At 42.8% G+C, this 22,618-nt stretch overlaps 1 protein-coding gene across 1 annotated transcript in view; it reads left to right on the forward strand.

Annotated features, from left to right (window-relative positions):
- Nucleotides 1-13,260, forward strand: part of LOC115464765 (myosin-9-like) — a 49,597-nt gene extending 36,337 nt beyond the window's left edge. Inside the window, exons 7-8 of the mRNA XM_030195118.1 lie at nucleotides 3,225-3,392; nucleotides 12,753-13,260. Of these exons, the coding sequence (XP_030050978.1) occupies nucleotides 3,225-3,392; nucleotides 12,753-12,980 (396 nt within the window). The 3' untranslated portion in view covers nucleotides 12,981-13,260. The remainder of the gene's footprint in view (nucleotides 1-3,224; nucleotides 3,393-12,752) is intronic.
- Nucleotides 13,261-22,618: the final 9,358 nt, after the last annotated feature.

Here is a 22,618-nt window from a genome sequence, read left to right on the forward strand (position 1 = left end):
AGGAGAGATGTAAATCTCCACCAGAGAGTCTTTTCTTCCCTGCTTTTGTTAAGGAAATGGAGGCTGCCATCCCAATTAAGTTGGAGATGAAGGACAAGCCCAGGGTTGAGATGATAGAGGTTCTGGACTACAACTCTCCTCCTAGAGAGTTCTCCTGGATTTGATAAGCCATAGTTGCCTCGTCATTCTCTGGTGGTGGAATCCATGCTCAAATGGGCCAGAAGTTCCAGAGATTTTGCATTGGTGCCCCCAGGCAGAGAACCTCGAACCCTGGACTCATCTGAGGCATAAGATGCATCAGACCTCAATGCTCATTTCCTGTATCCAATCATACCAGTTCTACATGAGCCTTTACTTGCAGTCCTTGGCACATGGTATGACTGATCTGGCAGATTCTCTATTCCCCCAGAACAGGCTGAATCACTTCATCAGTTGGCCAGGCAGCAGAATAAATACGGCGCAGCATCACCATTCATGATTTTAAAAATAATGATGCAAAGCTTTAATTGTATTCTGGACTCTACAGGGAGCCAATGCAACTCCATAAAAAATGGGGTAACAAAATCAAATTTATGCTGCTGTACTCTGTAAAAATTGCACCCGTTTAATCAAAGCTTTTGCACATCCAGCATAAATGACTTTACAATAATCTATCCTAGATAGAAGCAAGGTCTGAACTAACAACTAAACTTAGCTGGGTCAAAATATGTGGCTGATGGTGGCAGTTGCTGGCATTACTGGATATTCATCACTAATAGCTAGATAGTGGCTGGTGCTGAATATCTGGGTGTATGTTTAAATGCTGCAGCTGACATTTAAAAGAAAGGCTAACCGCGAAGTTTAAATATTGATCCAAGTATTTTAAAGCATAGACAAGATACAGTAGCTCAATGAAATATCTCAATCATTTTGCCAAGTTGCCATATAAAGATATAATTCACAGGGATCTAGTAGCCTAACAAGGGTATTTTCAATACTTCTATGTCCGATTTTGAACGTTATGCTAGAGACATTCAAAAGTCGAGTGGTGAACATAGCCATTTTTGAACCTGAAAAGGGTCTCTCTTTTTGGTTTGTAAATCACCTTTTCCCCAGACATTTCTTTTGGGACCATTTTGGAAAATAAAACGTCCAAGATAAAAATGCCCAAAAAGCAGCCATTATTCTTAGTAGACTGGCCATACAGACATCCCAGCAGAACAGTGGGGCAGCCTAGGGGGCACTGTAGTTGACTTCACATAAAAGATCCAAGGTACACGTCTCACCATAACCCCCTTATATTGTATGTTGAGCCCTCCAGGAGGAGAAAAATACCTATTGTACCTCACTGTATACCACTACAATAGCTCTCAAGCTTGCAGGTGTCACCTATATGTAAGTAAAGTAGGTATATAGTGTTTTTTGAGGGCTCATACGTTCCACCACAAATGTACTAGTTAGAGTGGGATATAGGCCTGGGTCCCCTTCTCTACAGTGCACTGCAGTGACCACTAGGCTACTCCTGAGACCTGCTTGCTGCTGTAATAGGAATGGACATGATATGTGAATCTGTCATAGAGCCTGGTATGTACTGTCACTGTCACACCTTAGGGGGCTGGGAGAGGGTTAGTGACCACTATGGGAGTATGGGGGGTTATGCCTTAATCTCTCCAGTGGTCATTTGGTCATGTAAGGCACCTATTTGTCACTTCGTTGTGATCGAAACAGGTCTAACCAAAAAAGTCTTAATTTTGGTGCTAGACATCTTTATTTTGTTCCAATATGGCAGAAAAATATCTATCTTTTGGTGCCTCCCATGTCCTGCCCAAAACACACCTCCAACATGTCCCCTTGAACTTTGGATGAACTGGAGCAAAACGTGTAAAATCAGGGTGTTGAAAATCAGAACTTGGACGTTTTTGAGAGAAAAACGCCTTTCTGCCACCTTATGACATTTTTGGACTTTTTTTGTTTTGAAAATGAGCCCTTAAATATACTAGCTGAGTACTCTAGTGGAAGAATGCATAAGTCTCAGCTTGAGTCAGCATCCCCATTAAGAATGGTGTCAACAGGCTACAGTAGTAGGGTCCACAATAAAAAAAGTTTTACATCTGGCTTTTGCACTTCCAGAAATGGGCCCGATATTCAAAGAAGTTATGCTCCTAACTCTGATAGCTATATTCATAAATTGCCTCTTTTGAAAATATATTCGGACTAAGTACTAACCCCTTGATATTCAGCACTATTTAACTGGCCAGAATGACTGCTGGCCGGTTAAATAGCACTTATCCGGCTAGCCACCAATATTCAGTGGGGGATAACCAGCTACCCCCCCCCCCCCCCCCCCACACACACACACACACACACACTGAATATCCCTGGTTAGCAGATAGCTGGGTACATCATTGGTCTAACTCCAGCAGTCTGAATATTGGCCCCTAAATCTGCACCCAAAATTATGTTCAGGAGCATAACAAGTGGGTGGCAACAGGGGTGATGTTAGGGTGGGAAACATTTAAGGAGTTTAACAGTAATTTTCAGCACTGAGATAATACTAGTTCATAAGTTCAAAGTTCATAAACTAGGTAAATGAATGGCAGTCAGAAATTTATAAGCATAGGGGTAAATATTCAAAGTGATTTAATCAGTGGTGTGGCCATGGGTGGGCCTGGTTGGGCTGAGGCCTCCCAACATTTTTCCTCCCTTAATGTGGCCAGCTGCTGGTCCTAGTTAAATGGATAGTGTGGCTGAAAATCTAACATAAAAATAAGCACATAACTCACGCACTTACCATTTTTGGCAGCTGCCCTGCTGAATACACTTCTGTGTCTTAATAAGATATGATCATAAGCAGCAGAAATTGCAGGCGTGAACAGTTACATCTGTTCTTTAGCAGCTCTAAAAGTCCATGCCTAGATTTTTCACATATAATCTACCCCTGTACTTGCAAATGTCACCCAAACTCCACCTCTGTACATGCCTACCAGTAATATATAAGAGGACATTTACATGTGCATATGACCACATATAGTTGAATATCCCATCCCCTCCATGACTATTCATGTACTTAATAAAATATCTGGGTTATCACAGCTCTACCCCCAGGAAGGCCTACATGCAGTGGCCATATAAGAATGTGTCATCTTGGATAATGTGGGCTTTACATGTGAAAATACCTTTATGAAATTATTCCCCAAATGTTTGTATTATTTTTATGTTAGTGCTTGTATTCTTATTTCCTCAAGATTCATATTCTGGATAAAGAAAGCACTTCACTAGCCTTAAATGTTGCCACAGTGTCTAGTCAAATAGCAGAACTGAAAGCTTTGTTGGCCAAGGAGGAAGAAGACAATACTCAGCTCCGGAGAGATAAGACCTTGTTGGTAGATCTTGCATCTAATTTGCAGACGCAGGTACTGTGATGAATAATGATATGTGATTTTCTGAACTGTGCACTTTAAATGACCATTTGTGTTTTAGACATTCATAAATTACTACTTAGACGTCCATACTACATGGATGTCCAAATCCCAATTTTGAAAAGCCAGGAGATGAATTCAAAAATTGAGTGACATAGTATGGCTGTGTCATGGGTGGGACTTGGATGGGTTGAAAACATAGATATTTGTTCCTGATTGCAGACGGAGGAAGGAACATCTATGTCCAAAGGAGAGAGGCTGGAAGTTAGACCTCTACTGCAGATATCCAGGGCGCCCATAGGGGAAAGCGTTTTCACTTACCCTGTATTAACAGCAGAACATAACACAGGGTAACTGCAAAGTCAGTGAGGTAAATGCAGGGAGTGTGCCCAGCATGTGCCGCACATGACTAGCACAGCACTCACTCTACACGTTACAAAGATAAGCACCGACAAACACTCTTGAGCCTTCTCCCTAGTTCCTCAGTCCTCCTCTCGACCTCCCTCAATATGTCTGCTTCCCTTCTCCCAACCCCATCCCAAGTGGCCCGATTCCTCCTACCACCCCTCCCAGGTCCAGTTCTCCTTCAACCCCCCCCCCCCCAAAAAAAAAAACAGAAAACTGCTCTACATAAAAACAAATCATAGCCCCCAGGATTTCTACTCTTCCCTACCACCGGGACCTACTGAGGATATGTAGGTCTCCTTGCAATGTTTCCAGATGGTAGGAGATCCTGTCTGCTGCTGCCCAAGAGGGCGCCAATTGCCAAAATGGCACCTCTGCCTTCTAAGGTAGAAACAAAGGCACCATTTTAGATGCTGGCGCCCTTCTAGGCAGCAGCGGATGGGACACACTGTGAATGGGAAACATTGCAAGGAGACCTACACATTCTTGGTAGGTCCCAAGGGAGGGTTGGGAGATGGGAGAAAAGGTTCAAAGAAGAGCGACCAAAATGATAAAGGGGATGGAGGAAAGGCTAAAGAGGTTAGGGTTCTCCAGCTTGGAAAAGAGACGGCTGAGGGGAGATATGATTGAGGTCTACAAAATTCTGAGTGGTATAGAATGGGTAAAAGTGAATTGATTTTTCACTCTTCCAAAAAGTGCAAAGACTAGGGGACACTCAATGAAGTTACATGGAAATACTTTTAAAACAAAAAGGAGGAAATATTTTTTTTTTCACTCAACAACTAGTTAAGCTCTGGAACTCATTGCCAGAGGATGTGGTAACAGCAGTTAGAATATCTGGATTTAAAAAGGTTTGGACAAGTTCCTGGAAGAAAAGTCCATAGTCTGTTTTTGAGATGGACATGGGGGGAAGCCACTGTTTACCCTGGGATTGGTAGCATGGAATGTTGCTACTATTTGGGTTTCTGCCAGGTAATTGCAAGCTGGATTGGCCACTGTTGGAAACAGTTTTCTGGGCTAGATGGACCATTGGGTCTGACCCAGTATGGCTGTTCTTAAGTTTGTATGGGGTGGAGGGGAGACATTGCTATTTTGTGTTCAGAGTGGCCTTTCTGTTTGGGAGGATTGTAACATATGGGAGGGGAGGGGATTGCAACACATGGGGGGTTAGAAGAAGAACTGGATGAAGGGAGTGGGATGGAGATCGGATGTCTTGGTTGGCAGAGGGGGTAGGGTTACAGCTTGGGCCACTATGAACATCTGTTTTTTCACAACATAGATATTTATGTGTTGTGAAAGGGATGTCTGTGTGCCTGCTTTTTTTTTTTTCATTTGTCTTTTGGATTTTTTTTCCAAAGATAGACATTCCTGCTGCATGTAGCTGGCCATGTATTTTAGAACAGGCTGTATATCAGCAGATCCTGTTCTAAAATTCTTGTGGAACATTAGACATCCCGACTAGGAAATCTGATTTCCAATTGGAACATGCTTTCTAAAATGCCGTTCTAAGCATCCGTTATGGATTTGTAGCTCAGGGTGAGTTACATACACTTTCCCTGTCCCTAGAGGGCTTACAGTTTAAGGAGCCCTTTTACTAAGCTGCAGTAAGCACTAACACGGGGGATGCTAGTGAGCTAGAAACGAAAATGGACGCCTGACTCAGCTTCTCCTCCCATGCAAACAAGAACATCATACTCAATCCAGAATTAATCTTTGCTGTTCGCTTTCAAATCAACAATAACTTTTTGCGGATATGTCAACAAGTAAGCATATGAAACCAGATACCATAAATATGCAAGTTTCTGGTCCAAAACAATCAAAACATGATCTACCTTCACCTGAAAAGATCAAACCAGGGAAACTCACATCAACTTCCGCGGAAGCCATGCTTTAAGAACTTTGTGCACTCCGAGAACTATCTTAACATTTCCAAACTACCTGCGAGCTTAAAGAAGACCTTGCATCTCTCAATGCTTCTTTTTCAGCCTTTCAGATTCATTTTGATGTGCTAGAATAAAGAGCAGATCATACTGCTCTTCTGCTCATTTGACTCGATAATTCTTCTGCCAAGCTATTCAAGAAGCTGCAACTTGATATGGAAGATTTATCTAACAGATCAAGACGCAACAACATGAGAATTCTAGGTTTACTCAAAGGTACAAATCTAATTTCTTTCAAAATGGATTCCTGCTTTACTAAACATTACATTTAATCCATTCATAGAATTTGAACATACTCATCACACACCGTCTTACTTGAAGCAAAATCAGCCTCACCTGAGGCCTATTGTAACAAAAGTACTGAGATTTCAACACGCTTTACAGATCCTCACCGCCGCCCAAACTAGCAGGGCTCTTTCTGCTGAAGGTAAGAAAATACTGATTGTCCCTGACTTAGCAAAGACGACTGCCAGGAAATGCAAATCTTTCCTGGAACTTCGTGCATGGCTGAAATCGGTGGGAGCCTGATTCGGGTTACAATACCCCTTCGCAGATGATTGTCACACACAGAGCTATTTTTGAGGGGGTACTTGGGGGTACTGAGTACCGGCACCATTTCTGTTGTCTGCTAAAATTGACCCATGGTTCTCATATTTTAATGAAAGAGCTCAGGTTCTACATACCAATTCTGCCTTGTCATAGATTCTGTGACTGGTTGCAGGGGGCCTGGCTATTGTGGGGTGGGTCCCTCAGTGATTACCCCACCCCTGAAGGGTGGCCTGGCATTTGAGTACTGGCACTTTTTTTGCTAGAAAAACCACACTGACACACACAATAATTCCACCCAATATTTTGACTCCACCGAAGGATTTAACAGCATATCTAGATTAGCTGCAATTCACCGGCATGACTTGATTATTACCCTCTCTAGCTTTCAAATGCATTTTGTCTCTTTTATATGCGAGCAAGCAGAGTGCTTTAAATCCACTGATACCAATTGTGCATTTGTATGCTCTATGTTGAAATTTCCTGTTTATTAACTTGTTCTGTATTGCTGAAACTGTTCACTGTTCATAATTGTATAAGATATCTAATTCATATCATCCTAGCATGTTAATGGGATTGCTGTTTTAGGTTTCCACGTTTCTCTCTTTGGTACTACAATTTAAGTTTTCCCCCATAGGCTGAGCTCACTATTGAGGCTCTTTATGCCGTTGTTTTTTAAGAGGTACCAGAGCCGAAGCTTCTTTCTTCTTTTTCTCCTTTTCCTATTCAATCTGCAACCAATACTTACTCCCTTCTCAATATTTTTTGTCACCATCCAATGTCACACACTACTTTGAATATAATTTCCTGGAAAGTCAACAGACTGGGACATCCAGTTAAGAGAAAAAGAATCTTCACTCATTTAAAAAAATCTAAGACCCTTGATTAATTTTCTTGCAAGAAACGCAAATCCCAAACCTTCAAAATTTTCTTCCCCCCTTTTCCTGGGTCTCACAGTCCGTTGATGCCCCCTCCATAGGAAGAAAGCAAGGGGTGTCTATACTCTTTCACAAAAACCTCCAAATAAACATACAGGAGCAACATATTGATGATGATGGCTGATGGATCATACTTAAAGTGCAAATTCAAGCTCATTGTATTATTCTAATAAATATATATGCTCCAAATGTTGATTCCCCGGAATTCTTTATATCTCTATTTCAAAATGTTTCCAAACTAGATCCACTACCCATTTATATGGCAGGGGATTTCAACATTCAGCCTGACTATTGGATTGATAGACATTCCTCTCTCTCTTCTACACCTACCAAAGCCAACACTACTCTTCTATCCCTTATGTCTCATTTTATCCTCCTTGACCCCTGGAGAACTCTTCACCCAGACACTAGAAATTACACATTCTTTTCAGCCCTTCATCACACTTTTTCTCTAATAGATTTTCCTCATATCTACTACTTAATTGGCCTCCATTACAAACTCAACCATTCACCCCATAATTATAGTAGATCATGCTCCCATTTCCCTCAGCATTAACTCAGTTACAATAGAATTATCTAAGTCCCCCATTTGGAAATTAAACATGAAACTCTTAGGAGAACAAGGAATTACAGAATATAATGCCTTCTCAGCAAATTAGAAAAACAAATAAAAAACCTTGAACAAAAATATAGAACACACAGCTGTGAATCGGAATTTAACAAGTTACTTCAATTGAAATATACTCATAACGAATTCACAAATGAACAATCAACACAAGAAATTTTTATAACTAAGTCACAATAGTATGCAGAGGGTAATAAAAGTAGTAAGCATTTAGCAAATTATATCGAGAAAAAAAATCCAAAATCCAAATACCTGCAATTAAAAATCAGCTAGACCAAATAGTTTCCTCCAAATCTGACATTTCATCAACATTCCATCGATTTTTCTCCACATTATATCAATCAGAAACCATAGGAAATGAATCCCATATCAATGATTTTTGACACTCATAGTTCACCCTTCATGAAATAAATCTGACAACACAGTCTTAAATAAAAACATTGACAAAGATTATATTCTCAAAGTACTCAAGGATCTGCCTTCTGGAAAATCACCTGGTCCTGATGGGATCCCAGTTGAATTTAATAAATTATTTCATAACCTTTTTGTTACCACATATACTACAAATCTTCAATCATCTGTCTTCCTTGACAGTAACAAAAAACGGTCCTACCAAAACCCAATAAAGACACTCAACTTGTTCAGAATTATAGGCCAATATCCCTCCTCAATTCTGACTATAAAATATATGTTCAGCCAACTCTATGGATTCCACTTATGACCTGAAGACCTTCCTACCAACATATATCTACGGACCATTTTAGACTCTTATCCTTTCCTTATTTTCTTCTTTCCCTGTTCCTTTTATTCTAACCAATTCACTTGTAATCGTACCACCTCTGATCTGGCGATAGCCTATCAGTGCATTGTAAGCCACTTTGAGCCTGCAAAACTGTGGGAAAAACGTGGGGTATAAATGTACAATAAATAAATAAATAAATTATTATATACTTAAAATTCAATAAAAACTCATGGAAAAAGAAAGCACCTACACGTGCTTTACTGCAGCATAAAACGGTTTACCGTGGGGCATGCTGAAGTGGCCCACACTAATTTTTAGATGTGTGCACGCTACCCACGGGCAAAAAAATAAAATTGTATTTTTTAGCACTGGGGCGGGTCTGGGGACAGAAAGTGGGAATGTTCTGTACTATTCAGTTAGCACAGGTATATTGCCACATGCTAACTGATTAACCCGTGCTTAGCACGTGAGCCCTTACTACATTCGTAATGGGTGGCGGTACGGGCTCGTGTGCACTAAAGGGAAAATTAGCAGGTGGCCATTAATAGGAAAATAGAAAAACCAACCATTTTAACCCAACAGTAAACATAACCTTAGCATGTAGGCAGTGGTGTGCTGGAGCCGGCTCGCTCCGGCTCGCAAGATCCGGTTGTTAAATTTTGGCCGGACTTGCGAGCCGGTTGTTGGAAAGGGCAAGCCGGCTCTCCCTCCCTCCGCCCTCCGGATCCAGTCCCTCACCGATCCTACCTTGACTATCGAATTCTTCGGGGCAGGCAGTGTTGCCTGCCCGCTGCCATCGCTGACTTTCCTCCGCCGCCTGTTTGCGCTTTAAAAATGGCCGCCGAGACTTCCAGAGGCGGCCTCGCGAGACTTCTGTAAGTCTCGGCGGCCATTTTGAAGCGCGATCGGGCGGCGCAGGAAAGTCAGCGATGGCAGCGGGCAGGCAACACTGCCTGCCCCGAAGAATTTGATGGCCAAGGTAGGGTCGGTGAGGGACCTGATCGGGAGGGAGGGAGGAAGCAGGAGAATTCGCGGAACAAGTCGGGAGGGGGTGGCAGGGGAGAGAAGGGAGCTGCTGGCCATGGGTGGATGGAGGGCAGGGGAGAGAAGGGAGCTGCTGGCCATGGTGGATGGAGGGCAGGCGAGAGAAGGGAGCTGCTGGCCATGGGTGGATGGAGGGCAGGGGAGAGAAGGGAGCTGCTGGCCATGGTGGATGGAGGGCAGGGGAGAGAAGGGAGCTGCTGGCCATGGGTGGATGGAGGGCAGGGGAGAGAAGGGAGCTGCTGGCCATAGTGGATGGAGGGCAGGGGAGAGAAAAGGGAGCTGCTGGGCATGGGTGGATGGAGGGCAGGGGAGAGAAGGGAGCTGCTGGCCATGGGTGGATGGAGGGCAGGGGAGAGAAGGGAGCTGCTGGCCATGGGTGGATGGAGGGCAGAGGAGAGAAAAGGGAGCTGCTGGCCATGGGTGGATGGAGGGCAGGGGAGAGAGGGGAGCTGCTGGCCATGGGTGGATGGAGGGCAGGGGAGAGAAGGGTCGCTGGCCATGGGTGAATGGAGGGCAGGGGGAGAGGAGGGGAGAGAGAATAAATGCTGGACATAGATGGAGGGGAGGGAAGAGTGAGGAAGGAGATAAGATAAGGGGAAAAGGAAGAAAGGAGAAAAACTGCACATGGATGAAGAAAATAGGCAGAAGCTGAGGACCAGAAATGAAGAAGAAAAGAGGAAAGTAAAAGAAATAAATGGAAAGGAAGCCCTGGAAACGGAGTTAGGAGGACAGATAGCAGCAGAATTGGATACTGGGCCAGCATGATCAGAAAAACAGTCACCAGACAACAAAGGTAGAAAAAATCATTTTATTTTCATTATAGTGTTTGGAATATGTTCACTTTGAGAATCAGGTGCTCAACATTAAGAGTTTATATTTATTTACTTATTTATGGCATTTTATCCCACATTAAACATGAATTAGATTGTAACCTGGGATCATTTAATTTTTTTTTTCCTGGAGAGAGTAATGCATTGCCCCCCCCCCCCCCCCCCCCCCACCCACTGGCTATAGCCAGCTCTGCAATTTTGGGGGGCGCAGAGGTGGGGGGGGTGCAGAGGTGGGGGGGGGGGGGGAGGCGCCGAGGTGGACCGGGGAGAGAGCCTGTTGTTAAAAATTTACCAGCACACCACTGCATGTAGGAATGACCCATGTTAAGGGTACACTAAGGCCACTTTTTACTGCAGTTTGTTTAAAGGGCCCCTAAGTATGTACCTGAGGCTGGGGGCGGGGGTGGGGGTTCAGAGACTTTTCCAAGATCAGAAAGAGCTGCATTGGGATTTGATTCTGGCTTCCCTGGGTCACAGCTCACCATTCTAACCATTAGGCAGTTCCTCCTCAGGATATCCACCTGTATATATATTTAGGCTCTATGAGAACAGAATCTTTCAGTAGTCCAAATGTCTGTAACTGGAGCAAGTTTTAGGGGTCCTTTTACTAGAGTGCACAGAAAAGTGGCATGCACTGATGTAGACGTATGTATGGGACACGCACAGGTTCATTTTTTAGCGCACCTGCAAAAAAGGCCCTTTTTTTGGCCGAAAATGGACATGTAATAAAATGAAAATTGTCATGCGTCCATTTTGGGCCTGAGACCTTACCGCCACCCATTGACTTAGTGGTAAAGTCTCGTGCATTAACCGGGTGGTAATCATCAGCGCGTGTACAATACCTTATTGCCCGGTTAGCGCTGCACACTGGAAATTTTCCTGGGCATGTAGTGGGCGTGCGTACAAAATGAAATTGCTGCCCGGGCCATGTGGTAGGTGGTCGGTAGTTCTGAATTGGCGCACGTAGGTACCTAAGCGGCTTAGTCAACGGGCCCCTTAGAGACAATACCCCTCCATGTTTTACTAAATTAGTTTTACTTTATTATCTGTGTATGGTATGTAGCAGGCTAGTTGCCACCCAGACACTTCCCACCCACCACTTCCTGCCTGGACAATTCCCTCTTAGTACTGTTCCCCCCTGGCTATTTCTTATTGGTATGTAGTTTTTGTTGTTTGTAAGCTCTTTGAGCAGGGACTGTCTTTTTTGTGTATGGTGTACAGCGCTGCGTATGCCTTGTAGCGCTATAGAAATGATAAGTAGTAGTAGTAGTAGTTTTGTGTTAGTGTTCTGTTGGTTTTTGGGGTTTTTTCTTATTGATTGTATTTTTTTTTTTATTAGAAGTGTTGTTGCATGGTGTGGATGTGTTGGTAATATTCTGTGTAAGTTTTTTAATATATATTATATTTTATGTTCTTTATTAATTTGGATTTTGGTTTAGTTTAATTGTTTTGGTGTAGTGTGTGTTAAAGGTAATGTGCCCCCCCCCCCCCAAAAAAAAATATGATCTGGAAAGGGAAAGGGAAGGAGATAAATTTCAGACTGTGTTGCTTCATGATTGTTAAGGGTGGGAAGTTTCCTCCCAGGAATTGTCCTGGTAGGAATTTTCTAGATGGGAATTGGTGAGTTGGAATTGTCCGGTGGAAACTGACCTAGAACCATATGGTATTTATGGTGGATGCACAAATACAAGTAGTTTTGCCTGTAATCATAGCATATTTCCTCATCTTTGAACTTTCTGGCAATCCTTATTAGCAGTTTTTATTAATTGCTATATTGTACTAATTCTTGAAGTGTTCTTGCTTTAAGCCACTTGTTTGTGTGGCTGAACAGTCTACCTAATGAATGGGGGTTTTTTTCTCTGTAGATATCTTTTCTATCATATAGCAAAGAGAGGGAACGAAGTACAAGCAAAAGTCCAAACAAAGAAAAAAGCACCAAGGGCCTTCAAAAGAGGGACACAGTTCTTTAATTATAAACTTTTGATAAAAACAGTCATTGAAGAAAGACCCAATATGGGCCGTGTTTCGGTGCTCCGCACCTGCGTAAGGGGTCTGTCTTCCTGACCGATGCTCAAAAGTTGTTGTTAATAGCCATGGTGGGTCTTTCTTCAATGACTGTTTTTATTAGAAGTTTATAATTAAAGAACTGTGTCCTTCTTTTTAAGGCCCTTGGTGCATTTTCTTTGTTTTGATATCTTTTCTATCGACATATCTTTTATACTTAAAAACAAATCCCTAAACTTTGATTTGTCTGTCGACATAAATTTGTTTTCCTTCATTACAGCTGTCCAACAAGGAAAATGAACTACTTCGGACTTCAACAAGGATAGAGAAACTTGGTGAGGACGTTTCAGCCCTGATATCAAAGCATAAGCTGCATTGTTCTTTAGAGCCAGAGGGGTGGCAGGAGATACTTGGCATGACACATTCGGTGAGGAATCCATCCGGATCAATAACTAACCTGGTAGCAGGACTGGACCGCAGAATAATAGATACCAAAATAAGCAAATAAACTCTGTACTTTGGTACTGCTAATGCTCTTTGTCTAATCATATTAATGTGCAAATACAACCCCTGCTTTCACTGTCAGTTTAGCAAATTACAGCATAGTTTAGAATTAATCCAGGGGCCAAAGTGATGTCTGTTACCTTGGTAATCAAAACAAAATGGGAAAACATTTCTGCACCCTTGCCCCTTGAAAACTTGCAGGTGTGAGCGGGATAGGCTTGTGTAACAGCATGTCAGTGCATTATGCCCTGAAAAAGGCTTCATTTTCTATCACTCCAGTGAACTGAATTGCTCCCTTATTAGGTAACTATGCTCTGGGTTTTATCCTTCATTCCCTAATTTAAAGTTTGATTATGCAAGTGTATCATAAAAGTTTTAGAAACATTATGCTTGCAGTATCTAAACATCATTAGGTGGCACCTGCGTTAACTTAGGGCCCTCTTAAAAACTGCGGTAAGCACTAACGGATGCTTACCATAGCAAAAAATGGCTTACCGTGAGGCGTGCTGAGAAATCCTGTGGTAATTTGGGGATATGTACGCGTTACCCATGCATTAAGAAATAGAATTTACATATAAGCACTGGGGGTGGACAGTGAGCATATTCTGGGCTAATTGGTTAGTGTGTGGACAATTTCCACACACTAATGAATTAGCTTAGGTTTAGCATGTGAGTCCCTACCACCTACAAAATAGGTGGCAATAGGGGCTCACATGCTAATCTGTTTTAATGGCAAAATTAACATGTGGCCATTAATACAAAAAAATAGGAAATTCCACCATTTTACCCCAGCGGTAAAAATGACAGTGCACGGGAATGGCCCGTATAAAGGCCATGATCCCTCTAAGCTGAGCAGGAGTCGTCCATCTATAGCCCTGACAGTGGGAGGGGGGGGCTGTTTCACCATCTCATTTTCAGTAGTGAGGGACAGGCAAGCTCTGCAGGACTCCAGGGAACCTGCCTGTCCCTAGTGACTCAAAACACAATATTGAAGTACCCCCCCCCCCCTACTGGCAGCATTCAGTTGAAGGACTCCTGCTTAGCTTAGAGGGAACAATGATAAGGGCATGCTAAGACCACTGTTTGGTAAAAGGGTCCCTTAGTTTCCAACAGTATAGGTACAGAGCCAAGTTGAAAATTGTTGCTTTGACATCTTGCCACATTTTAAATAAATTTGTATATGACAGAGAGCTAGCAGGGCTAATGGGTTCTCCCTATTCTGTGACCATGTAAAAAACCTTAGAACATCAGGCCCCAAAATGTTTCAGCAGTATATAATTTCTTGTTTCATTTTACAAAATTACTGTAAAAAAAAGATAAACATACATTTTCTTTTGCTTGCCCGTAGATTTTGTATTCTTTATTGACTTGCCCCCATTTACAAAGCCGCGCTAGTGGCTGGTGGTGCAGTAATGCAGATAAGCCCGCATGACTTTGTAAACAGGGGGATTGGTATATAATACTTTTCTGGTTTTATTATGACAATTTATCAGTGCTGCTGGATGATTAATTCTATCCAGGAAGAAATTTTAGGCTAGTGTGTCACAGTGCAGTTAAGGCAAACGGCATTTTGCCCCCCGAAGAATGATAACTGTGTCCCAAAAGGGTTACGTTTGTGCATAGCATGAGGAATGGACCTCATTCCCTGCGCCAGGGTAGGAAATTATCTCAGGCTCTCAGATTTCCTGCTAATACTCATCTTTTGAGGAATTGGGTGTGCTCCGTCATAGTGCAGAAAAACCACTCTTGCTGGAACTGTGGTAAATCAGACAATGCAGAGGCGCTGAGGGAAGTGCTGTAGCTAAGGGGGCCCTTGAGGGCATAGCCCCCCAGTCCAGCCTCAGGCCCCCAAACCCTGATACCCAGGCACCTGTGCTGTAGGCATTACTGGCTGCCCTCCTGCTCCCTGCACCACTGTCCTTTAATTTTCCAAGCCGCCGGCAGTGTCAGTGAGGAAAACACTAAGCACACTGCCTTTGGCAGCCTGGAAGCTTTCCCTCTGCTACAATTTCCTGTCCCACTTAGGCAGGACGCTGCAACAGAGGGAGAACTTCTGGGGCCACCAAAGACAGTATGTTTACCTCACTGACGCTGTCGGCAGCCCGGAAAATTGAAGAAGAGCAGCAGTGCAGGACAGCGGTGTAGGGAGCCGGAACAGGAGACGTCAAAAAGCTAGCCAATTAGGTTGGTCTCTCTTTCTCTCTTCTCCGCGCAGCTGTCGGTCATCCCCGTTCATCCAAAACACAGCAAGCAAACCTATGAGCTGCTGTATCCACGTTGTTATCTTTTATTGTTGGTAATATTTTAATTGATCTCGCTTATATTTTCATATGTGCCAGGTTTGCAGCATGTGGATGTACACAGGGGAAGTATTAAGTAATTAGTTCTAAATTGTAAATCGTTGTGTCATTTAGAGGGGCTGGTTATAGGGACCGCTTGTATTCCAGCAGAGATGTTTTCACCTAGTAGAGGACCACCAAAACAGACATCATTCTATGAGAATCAGGTGCTTAATAATCAGACTTACTATTTATAAGTACAATAAAAAATACAAACATTAATTAGGTTGAAGACCTGGGAGCATTTAACATCTTTTTTTTCCTGTGCCTACATTAAAAGAAAAATATGGCTTGTGGGAACTTGCTCCTTTTGTTTTGTGGATTGCAGTGGTATATTATAAAAATGCACTTGATATTTTTTATTACTATTATTTAAAATACAGATATTGAATAATGAGGGCAGAGCAACCTTCATGCAGAAGTCCAGACTCAGTCTAAATGTGCCAGCATTGTCCAGTTCAGCACACTGTTAGCCTCCAAGTTCACAAAAAGTTAATTATGTTCAATGGAAAATAAATCTGTTGGCTCAGGCTGCTTGCTATGTCAATATTCCATCACTGTTTCAATATTGCTACCAAGTATTACGTATTAAGGGCATTTGCTTTAAATTTTGTTTTAATTCGTTTATCCAGTCCTTACATGCACATGGTTTTGCTCTTTAAACCCAAAGGTGAATCCTAAGGATGGTTTAACAATTAGGTATAAACTGTGTTGTTTCTGACTACTTGCTTTGGACTGCTTTGAATCCTGCTGATCTGTACATCCGCTGTCTAGAAATTTGAAAGATGGAAATAAGAAAATAAAAATTATGCTTTGGGTGTACTCTATAGAAGTTGTTGTTTACTTTTGCAATGTGTGTATAGATGCCTGTTCTAGTGTACATGTTTATACATAGGGTTATGATTCCTGAACATGCGGCATTATTAAAGGACAGACTTTTAAATGCCCAGTTGGATATATATACTAATCACAGCTTTGTTAAATGTTTCAGGTATATCCATCTATTTGCTCCCATGATATAACTGAATTCTATTATTCTGTCTCGCTGTATTTTCAAATGTAAGCCACATTGAACCCGAGATTGCTTGGGACAATGTGGGATATAAATGTTAAAAAAAAATCCTTTATCCTTCACCTTTTTAGAGCTGCCTATCCAGCTGGATGGTGATGACACAAGGAAAGCAAGTTTGGTCCAGTGAAGAATAACTCAAAATAACCTGTTCCTTAGCTGGGCTCTAGTATTATATTGAAAATGTGACCATATTTATTTATTTATTTATTACATTTGTACCCCGCGCTTTCTCGCTCATTGCAGGCTCAATGTGGCTTACATAGTAACAAGAGAATACAATCTGTAGTATCAGAATCAACAAAGGAGGTACGTGATAGGACAAATGAACAAGGAGTAAATGGAATGGAAGAGATGTGAGAGAAAGGATAAGGATATAAGTGTGGTTATATTACACTAATAAGTTGGCTGGAGTCATTGGGGTTCATTTTCAAAGCACTTAAAGTTCCATAGATTACTATGAGGTCTTTTTACTAAGGTGTGCTGAAAAGTGGCCTGCGCTGGTGTAGACGTGTGTATTGGACATGCACAGGTTCATTTTTCAGCCCACTTGCAAAAAAGGCCTTTTTTTGGTCGAAAATGGACGTGCGGCAGAATGAAACTTGGTGCGCGTCCATTTTGGGCCTGAGACCTTACTGCCATCCATTGACTTAGCTGTAAGGTTTCACACATTAACCGGGCAGTAATCGTCAGCACGCGTACACTGCTGATTACCGCCCAGTTAGCACTGTGCATCGGAAACTTTCCAGCACGCGTAGTGAGCACACGTAAAAAACAAAATTACTGCTTCTGCCACGCTGTAGCTGGGCGGTGGTTCCGAATTGGCACATGTTGGGTGCACGTAGGCGCCTAAGCGGCTTAGTAAAAGGGCCCCTATGTAACTTTGTTAGTCTAAGTGCTTTGAAAATACAGCTCACTGTTATCCCTCAAGTTTTTAACTTTTCTTGGGTATGCAGATAATTTATTTGTGGGTTTTGTTTTGGGGTAGAAAGCAGGGGCGTAGCCAGACCTCGGCAGGAGGGGGGTCCAGAGCCCAAGGTGGGGGGGCACATTTTAGCCTGCCTCCCCCATCCACTGACCCCCCCCCCCCCCCCCCCGCCAGCCTTAGTCTTCTTCAGTGCCAGTCTCCAGCGTGTTCGCTCACTTCACTGATCTGTGCTGAGTCCTGACGTCCTGCACATTCCTTGCGGTGAGGGGGGGGGGTTGAAGGTGGTGGGGGAGGGTTGGCGGCAGGGGGGTCGAAAGTGGAGGGGACCCGGATTAAATCTGTGGGGGCCTATGCCCCCGCGGCCCCACCTAGTTACGCCCCTGGCAGAAAGTGATCTTGTATTTTGCTCCCTAGAGTAGATAATCCCTTTTTATTTTTATTTCTCCTATTCTGTACTGCTTACACAGAATGTGATTTCTCATTGTTTCCTTTTCAAATTTTGGCCCTTTATTGTATAATTGGTGAAGATTGGTCTGTGTTCTGTGAGTGACCAGGCTGAGATATTCTGCTGGCACGTAAATTGTGCGTGAATCCAAAGAATTCTGACTTGTGTGGCTTTTCCAATAGCAAGCATCTTCATCGCTGCCTTTTAAAGGTAAAGCTACTGATATCTGTGTGTTCAGAATTGGTGCTGTTAAGCTTGCTACATATTTATGAGGCATATTTTCAAAGCACTTAGCCTTCCAAAGTTCCATAGGTTTCTATGGAACTTTGGAAGGCTAAGTGCTTTGAAAATATGCCTCTATATAGGCTCTGAGTCGCTTCTTTGCAGAGTTTAGTGTTACTTCATAAGTAATTTGGCAGGAGAAGGGGGTTGAAGGAACACTGTCAGGAACTCCAGGGACTTGAAATGGTGCATGTCAGCTTCAGAAAGGAGAGAAAGCAGTAGAACCAGAGGAAGGGACAAGAAGACTTATTTTAATAATACAGCTTAAAAAGGTATTTTATATTTCTTACAAAGTAATGTTGAGGGTATCTGCCACTGCAGTAATTATTTTCCAGGATACTGTGATGTGTGTTGAGAGGTTGACCAGACTCAAGTCTACTATAATGGTAAGTTATGGGATAATGCAACTTCATTTAAAAGTGTCGGTGCTTCCAAGGTTTCCATAAGTGTGCATGTTGTTTATGTTGATGCAAGGCAGACTTCTTACTCAGAAATCTGTTATCAAATGCACTTAAGGCATTATTTATGAGTATACCAAACACTACTCACACCTATATGTCTACAGGGGAGATATGATAGAAGTCTATAAAATAATGAGTGGAGTGGGGATGGGTAGACGTGAACCATTTGTTTACTCTTTCCAAAAATACTAGGACTAGAGGGCATGCGATGAACTACAAAGTGGAGTGGAGGAGTGGCCTAGTGGTTAGAGCACCAGTCTTGCAATCCAGAGGTGGCCAGTTCAAATCCCACTGCTGCTCCTTGTGATCTTGGGCAAGTCACTTAACCCTCCATTGCCTCAGGTATAAAAAAATAGATTGTGAGCCCTCTTGGGACAGAGAAATATCCAGTGTACCTGAATGTAACTCACCTTGAGCTACTACTGAAAAAGGTGTGAGCAAAATCTAAATAAATAAAGTAATACAAATCAGAGAAAATTTTTCTTCACTCAAATGTGTAATTAAACTCTGGAATTCGTTGCCGGAGAATGTGGTAAAGGTGGTTAGCTTAGCGGGGTTTAAAAAGAGTCTGGACGACTTCCTAAAGGAAAAGTCCATAGACCATTATTAAATTGACTTAGGAATATCCACTGCTTATTTCTGGGATAAGCATCATAAAATGTATTGAGCTTTTCTGGGATCTTGCCAGGCATTTGTGACCTGGATTGGCCACTGTTGGAAACAGGATACTGGGCTTGATGGACCTTTGGTCTGTCCCAGTGTGGCAATATTTATGTACTTATGTGCACCCCTTGTTAACTCTGCCCCCCCCCCCCCCAAAAAAAAAAATGTCAGGTCTGGCTATACCCCTGGCGGAGGGATATCTTTATTAAGTTCCTCTGTTGTAAGGCCCATCAGACTGAAATGAAAGACCAATAGCTTACAGAAAGGTTTTTTGCTTTAGAGAAACACTAAAGATAATGGCAGATTTGTTGCAAGGTCCATCTAGTTTGCTTACTTTCCACATCTATTAAAACAGTTCAAAAGCTTATGTTTGTGTCTTTATGCCTCATCAGTCCTTCAACCTCATGGGTCATGCAGAGAAATATGAAAATTTAAGAGGTGACTGGAAAATCCATCCAAGACCCCAGTATCTTGCGCCATCATCCCCTGAATTGGTTTTCCTTCTCATAGCACTTCACAGCCCCAGGGATCTGTGTTTTACTGTCAATCATGACCTGGGACGCCCACTGGCACCTGGAAAAGAGAAAAAATAGTCAGTCAGTGCAGTCTAGGATGTGTTAAAAGACATACAGTGGGGGAAATAAGTATTTGATCCCTTGCTGATTTTGTAAGTTTGCCCACTGACAAAGACATGAGCAGCCCATAATTGAAGGGTAGGTTATTGGTAACAGTGAGAGATAGCACATCACAAATTAAATCCGGAAAATCACATTGTGGAAAGTTTATGAATTTATTTGCATTCTGCAGAGGGAAATAAGTATTTGATCCCCCACCAACCAGTAAGAGATCTGGCCCCTACAGACCAGGTAGATGCTCCAAATCAACTCGTTACCTGCATGACAGACAGCTGTCGGCAATGGTCACCTGTATGAAAGACACCTGTCCACAGACTCAGTGAATCAGTCAGACTATAACCTCTACAAAATGGCCAAGAGCAAGGAGCTGTCTAAGGATGTCAGGGACAAGATCATACACCTGCACAAGGCTGGAATGGGCTACAAAACCATCAGTAAGACGCTGGGCGAGAAGGAGACAACTGTTGGTGCCATAGTAAGAAAATGGAAGAAGTACAAAATGACTGTCAATCGACAAAGATCTGGGGCTCCACGCAAAATCTCACCTCGTGGGGTATCCTTGATCATGAGGAAGGTTAGAAATCAGCCTACAACTACAAGGGGGGAACTTGTCAATGATCTCAAGGCAGCTGGGACCACTGTCACCACGAAAACCATTGGTAACACATTACGACATAACGGATTGCAATCCTGCAGTGCCCGCAAGGTCCCCCTGCTCCGGAAGGCACATGTGACGGCCCGTCTGAAGTTTGCCAGTGAACACCTGGATGATGCCGAGAGTGATTGGGAGAAGGTGCTGTGGTCAGATGAGACAAAAATTGAGCTCTTTGGCATGAACTCAACTCGCCGTGTTTGGAGGAAGAGAAATGCTGCCTATGACCCAAAGAACACCGTCCCCACTGTCAAGCATGGAGGTGGAAATGTTATGTTTTGGGGGTGTTTCTCTGCTAAGGGCACAGGACTACTTCACCGCATCAATGGGAGAATGGATGGGGCCATGTACCGTACAATTCTGAGTGACAACCTCCTTCCCTCCGCCAGGGCCTTAAAAATGGGTCGTGGCTGGGTCTTCCAGCACGACAATGACCCAAAACATACAGCCAAGGCAACAAAGGAGTGGCTCAGGAAGAAGCACATTAGGGTCATGGAGTGGCCTAGCCAGTCACCAGACCTTAATCCCATTGAAAACTTATGGAGGGAGCTGAAGATGCGAGTTGCCAAGCGACAGCCCAGAACTCTTAATGATTTAGAGATGATCTGCAAAGAGGAGTGGACCAAAATTCCTCCTGACATGTGTGCAAACCTCATCATCAACTACAGAAGACGTCTGACCGCTGTGCTTGCCAACAAGGGTTTTGCCACCAAGTATTAGGTCTTGTTTGCCAGAGGGATTAAATACTTATTTCCCTCTGCAGAATGCAAATAAATTCATATACTTTCCACAATGTGATTTTCCGGATTTAATTTGTGATGTGCTATCTCTCACTGTTACCAGTAACCTACCCTTCAATTATGGGCTGCTCATGTCTTTGTCAGTGGGCAAACTTACAAAATCAGCAAGGGATCAAATACTTATTTCCCCCACTGTACATCTCTGTGTGTAAAAGATTTCAGAGTTTATATTGGTAAATATTGTAAACACCTTATTTGTGCCCTTAAAGATTAAGTAGTGTGGTAGCCGTGTTATTCCACTTCAAAGGCAATAAATAAAAATACAAAATGGGAAAATAAGATGAAGGAGATTTCGGCCTCCTATAGGTAGTCAAATTAAATTAGTCATGCTATGATCTGGTGGTCAATGGATATGGGTCCCGATGGGGACAGAGTTCCAGTGTGGCGGTTTCCTGCACATTTATATTGGGACACTGAATTCAAAGAATATTTAGCGCGTCAGTGGGGGGAGTATCAAGATATGAATGAAGCACATCGTGATGATCTGTTGCTATTCTGAGAAGCAGCCAAGGTAGTACTTAGAGGTACAATAGCTTACACTAGCTACAAAAAAAAGGCTAGAGACAAAGAGATACTCCGTCTTGAACGTCAAGTGCAGGAGGCAAGGAGAAATTTGGGTCAATCTCCCAATTCCCAAAAAAACGGAGCAGTTGATGGCAGCACAGGCAGCTCTTAATACCTTGCTTCACGCACGCACGGTTAAATCCCTGCAGTACTATAAATAAAAACTCTTTATACACGGTAATAAGCAAAGAAAGTTGTTGGCCAATTTAATTCAACAAAAATCAGGTGCGCAGATGATAATGCAGTTGGAGAGAGGAGATGGAGTCAGGGTGCACAAGGATAAAGAAATAGTAGAAGTGTTTCGATCTTACTATCAACAACTCTATACTAAGCTCCAAGGGGAGGATTTAGAAAGTCAAATTTATTTGGAGGGCAGGTCCTTACCAGTGTTAATAGCACAAGCTAGATCTAAACTAAATGCACTGATATCAGAAGAGGAGGTGAGCCGGACAATTCAGCAAGGGTCCCTTTATAAGACTCCAGGACCAGATGGATTCCAATATGAGTTCTACAAAATTTTAAACCCAATGATTGTACCGACTTTGCAGGGGTTGTTTACTTCTTTTGTAGAGAAGGGGCAGATGTCTGAATCGTTGAACATCGCGCAGATGGTGGTGTTGCTAAAGCTGGGGCGGAATCCAGAGTTGCCTTCGTCATACAGGCCCATATCTTTATTAAATGTGGAAGCTAAGATTCTGGCGAAACTCTTGGCGAATAGAATGGCAACTATATTACCAACAGTAATAGATGAAAGCCAGATGGGCTTTGTACAGTGCCGTATGGTCACTAGGAATGTGCGCAAAG

This window comes from Microcaecilia unicolor, chromosome 3 (genome assembly GCF_901765095.1).
Source record: "Microcaecilia unicolor chromosome 3, aMicUni1.1, whole genome shotgun sequence".
Taxonomy (NCBI): Eukaryota; Metazoa; Chordata; class Amphibia; order Gymnophiona; family Siphonopidae; genus Microcaecilia; species Microcaecilia unicolor.